General features: G+C 35.5%; 1 protein-coding gene across 1 annotated transcript; it reads right to left on the reverse strand.

Moving 5' to 3' along the window:
• Positions 1–7,036: 7,036 nt before the first annotated feature.
• Positions 7,037–9,313, reverse strand: LOC108368451 (uncharacterized). Its single transcript, XM_017623304.1, has 4 exons — positions 8,832–9,313; positions 8,279–8,778; positions 7,670–8,208; positions 7,037–7,194 (listed from the first exon to the last, which is right to left on the reverse strand). The coding sequence occupies exons 1-4, from the start codon at positions 9,036–9,038 to the stop codon at positions 7,058–7,060; spliced, it is 1,383 nt and encodes a 460-aa protein (XP_017478793.1). The 5' UTR covers positions 9,039–9,313; the 3' UTR covers positions 7,037–7,057.
• Positions 9,314–9,962: the final 649 nt, after the last annotated feature.

Here is a 9,962-nt window from a genome sequence, read left to right on the forward strand (position 1 = left end):
TATGGAAACTCGGTTTATTTACATAGTTTACGCGGTTACGAGGCATTTACGCGTTTCTATAAATACCCATAATATAACCAATTTTTTATTTCCCTTTTTTTACTTTACCCTTTACTAAAATCTTCATTTAACATTTCACCGTAAAAACTATACTTCACTCGTTAAAGAAATACAAAAATTAATTCCTTTAAAACAAATCAAACAACTAAAACTTAACTCCGGATATATGGGCCATCAAAAATGTATGGTTGTAAAATCGACCAGCGGCCGAATATGGGTAAAATGTGGTTTTATATGTACATTTATATACATGCATATATGTATGTATGTAGGTTCATACACACACTTCTAGCCTACCATAGCCAGTCAGTAAATGGCTTGTAAATGGGTCAATCGAAATGCAATCTGTAGTTCAAAGTGAACGATCAATGGAGTGAATGAAACCAATCAAGCCGATGTATGTATGTATGTACATTGCAATCATACGCTTTTACAAGGCAGTACTTTTTGCGGAACTTCATAATTGCCGTCGATTAAAATCGATGCGACAGCATCAAATCATTTAAACAAAATAACAAAGCAATTGGAATTTTTATTATAAAAAATTACGTATACGCTATGTATATGCCCTATTGTACTACTAGAACGGCGGAAAAAAGCTCGGCTTTAACGCAAGCAAATGGAAGTCAAAGTAGAGCGAAGCGTGTAATACAGCACACACACATACAAATGGAATGGTAGTTGCAGAATACGATATAGCATATATTCTGCAATTCTTTCTTAAGTCGACTTAGGCGGTTATTGCTTATGACCATAGATATGTACATATATATATACTTTAATATCTCTAAATTTCACTTTTACTTACCTTTTAGCGACAAGCTCAATGAAGGGCTGTCGCGCTGGTTATTGTTGCTGCTAGCAGCGGCGTCTTACTGTTGCCCTGCGGTACTTATGTAACTGCGATAACAGATTTTTATGGGCTCGTAACTATTGCTACATTATGACTTGATGTTGTGCGCGCGCCTCTTCAGTAACTCATACGCAGTGGTGCTGACGATGAACAAAGTGTGGTTGCTGGCAGAATAGTAATTGTGGCAGTGGAGCATATCTGTAACAAATACTAAGTATAGCACTGGGCGCAAGCGCAAATCAACGACACTACTAAATGTGGCAGCGTTCCGCGGCAATCAGGACATTCAACTACCATGTGCATACACATGCATACATACATATGTAAGTTTGTAGAATGTTTACTCGCGCCACTTAATCGTTACAATAAAGTCAGTAGGACACGCTGAAATATACATTACAATACACATACCATCAGACAAAAGGCAAATGAAATGAAGCTGCATTGTATTAATATTTAACGTTGCCGCTGGCGAAATATATTTGCTTTATGAATGTGCCGGCGCTGGAATGGAATGCGTAGTCCTGCAAATGGGCAACGTAAAACGTATGTATGTATGTGTTTTAGCTTGTATATTTTGCTGTTCAAACTTACAGTTTAATGCTGCTGCAATGGTTTCTTCTTTTACTACATATACAAATTAGGTGCTGGAGGGGGAATTGTAAAAAAAGAAGTTGCCTTTGATTGTAGACTAACTGGGCGTGAAGTTTTTGAAGAGTGGTTTTAGGCTTGATAGAATTTGCAAGCATGCTTTTAGGTGCAATGAATAACAGGACCTGGTTAAAAACAAATACAAAATTACAAAAAGGAAAATTTAAATTGATCGAATGAAGAAGAGTCGGGTGGTTAACCCAACGAGCAATTATCCACAATATTTTTCGACTCCATGCATATAACACGGTGTCGGTAACGTCGATAACGCTGTTTACCCGTTGATTAGTGTCAACCAGGCTTCGAGCAACCGGCCCTAATAGCCCAGTTATGCATACTTGTACTGCTAGAGCCGTTTTCACTATCTCTGGTTAACACTAATCCGCAGTTAAACATTGTTACCGACGTTACTGACCCAATTTAAAATGAATGGAGTCAGTACCGTCGGTAACGATGTTTAACTGGGGATAAGTGTTAACCAGTGATGGTGAAAATGGCCCTAGCAGTGGAAGGTTGCATAACTGGGCTATTAGGGCCGGTTCTTCAATGTCTGATTAGCACTAATCGGAGGTAGAAGCTCCGGTTAAATATAACGACTGCTTTATCGATCAAGTGCCGTTTTCACCAAATCTGGTTAACACTAATCCGCAGTTAAACATCGTTGCCGACGTTACCGAAACAATGTAATATACAGGGAACGGATTTTATGGAAATGGCCTTTTTTTCTGCTAAAGAGATAGAGTATATTCGATTAAGGATGTCCACGATTTAGCTTTCCCTTTTTTAAGATATTTGCCTATTTTTGCCTTTTTTAAGATATTTGCCTTTTCTACCTTTAAAGTGATTATAGCATTTACACTATTTTTTTTTAAATATTAAAAAATATACACATGCCCAAGCGGCTTATAGAAGCGCAGGGACCTCTTGCCAAATTGGTGTTGGGAAAATTCAAAGCCGTTTTCTCAGCTAACGTAGGCTTGGAGACAATAAGGGGTGTGGATAAAATTGTAAAGGGCGAGGAAAACGCCCTTATTCCTGATAATATGAACGTTTCAAACGTTCCATATTTAAATTGGGCTACACTTGTATCAACTTACGTCGAGCGCACATTTAGTACATTCAAGGCTTTTCTTCGCGAAATTCGAATGAAAATGCTGCCAGAAAACGTCAAAATGCATCTTGTGGTTCAATGTTACTATACAGATTAAAGTTTTATGAGTTAGAAACTCGAAAGGATAAAATAGTCAAAGATTCAAAGTACAAATTTTTCACATAATGAAACTAGGTCATAGTTTTTCTCTTTTTACTTGTAATATAAACATTTCTAAAATAAATGTATTTTTTGATTGTTCATCGTATTTTCTGTCTTTTTTTAGTGCCTTATTTTGCTTTTTTTGCAATACCTAGTGCCTTTACCTGCCTTTTTCGCTATTTTATTATGCATTTTCCGGCCTATTTCGTTATTTTATTTTGCCCTTTTTATATGTTCGCATATACTTTTTGAAGCTTCCAAGATTTGGATAGCTTTAAAAAAATATTTTGGAAATAAAAAAAATAGAATTTCCATATATATTAAGTAAATTCTTTACTCTAAAATTTAGGTGCCAACCCTATTCCGAAATACGCTGGAATGAATGGTACATATCTTGAGCATCCGCGTACTATGTATACATAACAAATGTTGATTGAGAATAACAAAATAAAAATTTGTATTACAAGGAAGCGTGGCAACCCTGATGGAAACTATTTTCTGACCAAAGTTCTCAATAATACCTTTCATTTGATATCCATATTGCGATGTTTTAGATAAAGTGTGTAGAATCTAAAATAAGTGGCAACCTTATACTATTATCCTAAGACAAAACATTTTGTGTACAGGGTAAGCATTGTCTAAGAACCTTCTCTTGGTACCCATGAATAGTAATATTTTACCTTTTTTTCTAAAAAAAAAATTAAATAAATATGCGATTCAAAATAGGTGGCAACCTTATTAAAAATATTTTTGAATTAGGGATCTTTAAAATACCTTCCGTTTGATACCCATATTATGATGTTTTAATTAATTTGTAACTAATTTCGAATAGGTGGCAACCTTATACGAGTCTTCTCGGAGATATTGCCTATGCAGATAACTTTAGGCTGTGTGCGAGTTTAACTAAATTTTAGTACCTAAACTAACATTCCACTGGAAATTTCCAGCACTGCTACAATTTAGGAAAACAGCTGCTAAAACTGTGCGAGTTCGTTTGACAACCTAAATTGTTTGTTTTGGAATTTGAATTTGTTTGCTTTTAATAAATATATCTATAAAATGAATAATTTTGTGGTAGCTTTGTGACTATTTAACAATATAATAAATTTGCAACAAAAAAGGAGAATGCTCCATCCTGGCATCTATAAAAGAATCCGTTTGCTCTTCTGACCCTGCGAAATAATATATGTACATCCATCGAATTACACACATACTTATCTGAATGCAAAAATCAAATAAATTTATACTTACATCTTTCTGAATTTTTTTTTTTTTTGTGCCATAGCAATGATAAAAATTATTTAAAACATCAAAAAATCGTTTTTCACTTAATCGCTCGCTCAAATATATTTGACTATTCAATTTAGGTTGAAAATTATGCTCGCAGAAAATCTAATTGTTCCTATTCACTGCGTTACCAACACTGTCCAGTGATTTAGGATTTTTCTCTATTTAGGTAGCAATTTAGACGTACTCGCACACAGCCTTAAAATCCAAAACATTATCTGTGTCCAAAATTTCATCAAAATCGTTAGAGCCGTTTACGAGACCCCTATGGATATATATATATACAAGAATTGCTCGTTTAATGTAATAAGATATGTAATGTTCGAGTTGAAAACTAGCATTTTCTGAACTTTAGAAACAATCATATTTTCTTACAAAAAAAAAATGCTATTTTTTTTGAGAACGCTATGATCCTCCACTTGAGGTACTGTTGAACAACGTTGTAGATTTGAAAAATACCTCAGTTCCCAACTTAAGCTGGTTGAACTTAAACCTGAATGTTTGTTGGGATGCAAGATAATTTAACTGTTGTTGCGAGTTTTAGTATGGCAATGCTGCCGCATTTGGCAGTTCAGTAACTAGTGATGGCAAAAAAACTTTAATAATCGATTAATCGGTTAACTGATTAATCGAAAGCATTCGATTAATAATTGCAATTAATCGTAAGAAATTAACCGGTTAATCGGTCGTTTCGATTAAAATCGAAAATAATAAAAACCATTTACTAATACCATGTTCTGACCGACAACGAAAACACTTTGAAAACGAGTTTTGGAATTGTGGGCTGAAGGCTGTTCACACCGGCTGTTAGTGTTTTCGTTGACATTTCTTATATTACNCCTCGCATTGCAGTTTTGCTACACAAAAACAAAATCAAAATGCTTTTCCCACATTTTCTTTTCATTAGCAACCTCTTACTACCATTCTTATTTTACTTTTGCCAGCCAATTAACAATAAGTACGAAATAGCGTATTAAAGATGATAAAATATGACTTCCACTTCGATAAATAATCGAAAAAAACTAGTGCAGACACCGATTGGAATGAGTGGAACGTGAGTTTTCAAGTGGTTTTCAGCGAAAACTTGTTTTCGTTTGACAGATTTTACATTGACGACAACACAAGTTTTAGGTCGAAAACCAGTTTTAGCAACGAAAACATGTTTTCGATGTCGGTCAGAACATAGTATTAGCAACGAAAACATGTTTTTGATGTCGGTCAGAAGATGGAATAAGTAATAAAAATTTACCATGAATTCAGTGCGCAAACAATCAAGAAAACTAAAAAATGAGGGAAACAATAATTAAAAAGGTGTTAAGTAGTATACCATCCGTTATACACCCCGTGTCAAAATTATAAGCGCATCACAATAATTATTTTTGGTATTCAAAAAATTCGAGCTTTTTAATTTGATTTTTAGAAAGATTTTCAGTATGCGTAAGCCCATTGCTGCCGCTGTGGTGTAGTGGTAAGCAGTGCGCGCTTCCACTCCGTAACGCCTGGGTTAAAACCCTGGTCAAAGCAACATCGCAAAAATATAGAAACAAGGTTTTTTCTTAACAGCGGTCGTCCCTTGGCAGGCAATGGCAAACCTCCGAGTATATTTCTGCCATGAAAAACAGCTTCTCATAAAACTACAATCGCCGTTCGGAGTCGGCGTAAAACTGTAGGTCCCTCCGCACTGTGTGACAACATCAAGGCGCACGCCACAAATCGGAGGAGAAGCTCGGCCAAACACTAACATGTGTGTAGCGCCAATCTATTATTATTATTATGTAAGCCCATTAAATTTTTGCATAAAAAATTGCAAAATTGAAGTACCACTTACCGTTGATTTTTGGCAATTTTTTTTTACGGTGATGCTTATTTTCTTCCATATAAAAAAGCGCGAAACACCGCATTTGGAAAATAAAATGCAAATATGTGGATACCTGCGTTGTGTTTTTTTAGTTGTTTTATTTGTTTAGTTGTTAGGTTAAACTTGTGTTGCGCTTTTTGCAAAAATATCGTTTAAAAAATTTGCAGAATACGAGAATATAAAAAATCTCCCAACTAGTAAAAGTATACATATATATGTATGTATCCGGTAGAATGGACACATATATTATTGCTAATATTTTTGAGTGGTAAGAATGCCAATTTTGTTACGGAATTTTGATTCATTATTGTGTGAGTAAAGTAGCCAGTTTTTGATGATTTCTTGTCGATTATTATCAAAATTAATCGGTTAATCGCTGGATTAATCGAAAGGAAAATTTCGATACAATTAAATCGTTACGCGTATGAAAATAACCGATTATAATCGGTTATTCGTTTAATCGTGCCATCACTAGTTCAGTACTATTGTGAATGGGAAAAGTAGCTTTTGCTACTGTCAAAAATTGACAGAAAAGGAAAATAAGGAAAAACAAGCAAAGTTTCTTTTTTATTTATTTTGTGTAAAATTTAGACAATTACAAAATAAAGACTTGTATTTGTCAATTTCAGATGTCATTAATAAAGAAGCGAGTTGTTTGGAGCGAGCTGGACGATAAAATTTTACTAAAATTGTGGGCAGCACGGGCTGCTGATTTGCGGCGAGCCAAAAGGAATCGGCATATTTATGCTGGAATTTCTCGGGAAATGAATAGAAAATTCACTGCGCAGGACATACACGTAAAAATCAGGAATTTAACACAAAGATATAGGTAAATTATAATAAATAAATAACTTGCACAACTCATTTGCTTGATAAATTTGCAGAAATGAAAAGAAAGGGGGTGCGTCGGCAGGAAGCCCATCGACATGGAAGCATTTTATGGCGATAGAACGAATAATTGAAGGAACAGCAGTTAATAATGCGGAAGTCTGTGGATCATTTTCAATGGTTTGTTTTTTCATGTCAAGTGTATTTTGTGTTTATTAAAATATTTCCATAAACTAATTTTTTAGGACAGCCTATTAAACGCAGACTCTCAGTCGCTGGCATCAGCAACCCCATCAGTACGCTCATCATCACCACCAGCTCCGTCAACATCGTCACCCTTGCTAGTGCCACTGCCGCCACCATCACCACCTCTCTCGCTTCCTGATACATCACCATCCACTTCCCCTGGAAGAAGGAATATTTCGGAAGAAATTATAAGAATTATGCATGAAAATACAGAAATATTGAGGAGTGTGATGGAAGATACGAAGGTGTTGACAAACGAGGTTGTTGCTGCCATAAGAGAGCAGAATGATACCTCAAAAGAATTTTTAGGCTTGATGAGAAATTTAATAGACAAAATGTGAAAAGGAAATGTGGATAGTTGGAATCAGTTTTGTTGAAAAAGAAGGGAAGACTGAATTATTCAGGCAGGTTCTGCAAATTTCCGATTTAATTTTAACAAAGTTCACATTGAACTCAAATTTAATGGGGTTGAAATTCACTCGGAAGTGAATTGCAGAAACTCTCTGATTTTAATTTTATAGCTATTAATGAGTTAATAAAAAAAAGCAATTGAATGTATATAAAATCATATTTTGATTTTTTTCGAAAATGGATTCGGGTTCAATATTTACAGGATTTTTATATTGGTTCTTACGAAAACTCTCGGCTATTGCATTTCTAATAGCGGATGCGTTCACATCATTTTCGCCAACTCTTGTAGTATGACATGGCTGACTTCTGGCATTTAAGTCTTCTCTGGCATCTTGCCTCCAAGCGGTATAGACCTCGTCGTTTTCCAATTTTAAAAAATTGTGCAATATACAACACGTTCTAATTATGATATTTACGTTTTTTGGTGCGACCTGCAAGCGTCGACCTATTTTTCTGAATCGAGCTTTAAGTTGCTCGAATGCTTTTTCAATAGGGCGACGGCATCTAGATAGTTCGTAGTTAAAATTTTTTTCTATATAAGACTGATTCGCTGAATATGGAAATGGTTTCATCATATACCGCGAGAGCCCAAAAGCCGAATCGCCTATAAGGAAAACGGGTACATTGACTCCACATATGCGTTTGCTATTCTGGTTAAAAATATCCGCAGTTTCGTGATATCTTTTTAATGCACTATTTTCGAAAACATCAGAGTCGTTGTTTTTACCAGGTGAACCAATGTTTATGTAGGTAAATTTTGATCTGGAGAAGATTGAGACGTTTCATAATTTTTTTTTTTTTGTAAATAAGCTTAAAGCAAATTTCAATATACCGGTGGTCACAGCTCGCTAACAAGATCACCGAGTACCAACCCTTGCAGTTTTGGTAGTCTACTGCACTCTTTTTTGGTGGTTGAATTTCTATATGGCAGCCATCCACAGCTCCAAAACACTGCGGGAATCCTAGGCGTTCGAATCCATCAACAATTTTTCTTATCTCTTGTGGATTAGGAGGATAGGAATTAATGGAAGCAGAAAGATTTTCACATACTGCTTGGCAAAAATCCAAAAGAATTTCCCCAACAGTACTGCGTCCCACACCGAAGAGACTTGCAACAGTCCTATACTCCGCAGCTGATCCCAATGCGAATAGTGAGACAGCTACTCTTTTATGAAGTGGAATACATGGCTTCATATTACTGTCCACCTTTTCAATGTCTTTAACTTTCTCACAAATTCTTCGAAACGTATTTCTATTGACTCGAAAATTTTCTTTGAAACGACTTTCGTCCATTAAAGGCACATCACGCTCCCAAAAAGTTCCATTGCGTTCCTTAAAGGAATACCGGATATTTATTATACAATGAAAATGAAAGGTATGCTTACCAATTTCGACAGCTGCCTTTCTCTGATATCAGGAGGTGTAACAATCACAGCTTGGCACAGCAAGTTAAGGTTCATACTGGCCAATCCATTAATTACTTTCATATTATTTAATAATTTTAATAGAAGAATGTGAAGTTTCTTTTTAAATAAGAAATTGTGTTTTGCCAATAAAACAGCTGCCATTCGTATTTTTTCCCTCCTTTCCATTTTGAGTTCAAAATTTGTATCAAATCAGCTGGCAACTAGTAAATGCGGATAAGTGCTCCGTCAGGGGTAGAAATCGTATTTGAATTTGTGCTACCTAATACAAATTAACTCAGCATGCCTGCCAGGAATTTGAATCAGATATGCCAGAGTTTTTACGCCGCTAATGTATTCTTGGTTCACGGGTATAGAGGTGTGTAACTCAGCACTGTGCTGAGTTACTGGTGCTTACTCTTAAGCTGAAATTAGTCAAGAACGTAAACCTACCGATACGTAAACCCGAGTCAGCTGACACGATTTGTCTTATGCAGCGTTTTTGCTGCATTTAAAATGCAACATTTAGCACTTTCGAACATATGTTTTCGAAGAGCGTTCATGCTATCGCATTTAGCAAATGTACATTTACGCGAGTTCGAAATCGTATGCTTTTGACAAACAGCCGTGTTCCAGTCGCTTATTCAGATCCGTATCTATTACGATAAATTCTCACGGAAAAGATAATGCCAAAAATCCCTACTGAAAAGAAAAATAAATTCTAAACCGAAAATTCAATACAAAAACTTGAATTGTTTTAACCATAACCAAACATTTGTTTGTGTATATATTCATTTGTCGGTGCTGTCAATTATAATTTCCACACTTAATAGGAGCAACACGGTGCATGTCTGATTACACAAATTAATCCAGATTTCTATCAGCATCATATCGATGTTTAATTTGCGTAACTTTTCTTTATCCAAATAATGTAAAATAATAAATGAAATCTCGATCGGCGATCACTGAAACGCAGCTAGCGACTGTATTGTGGCGAATACTGCGGCAACACAAAGCGAACAACGAGAAATAGGCAGAATGTTCGAGGAATGACGTAGAATGTTCCACAAAGAGAAACGTCAAGTTGGATGAACACTGCGAACAGCGAGAGAA

The sequence above is a fragment of the Rhagoletis zephyria genome, unplaced genomic scaffold, assembly GCF_001687245.7.
Source record: "Rhagoletis zephyria isolate East Lansing unplaced genomic scaffold, Rhagoletis_zephyria_1.1 Rzeph_scaffold_03129, whole genome shotgun sequence".
In the NCBI taxonomy this organism is placed as follows: domain Eukaryota; kingdom Metazoa; phylum Arthropoda; class Insecta; order Diptera; family Tephritidae; genus Rhagoletis; species Rhagoletis zephyria.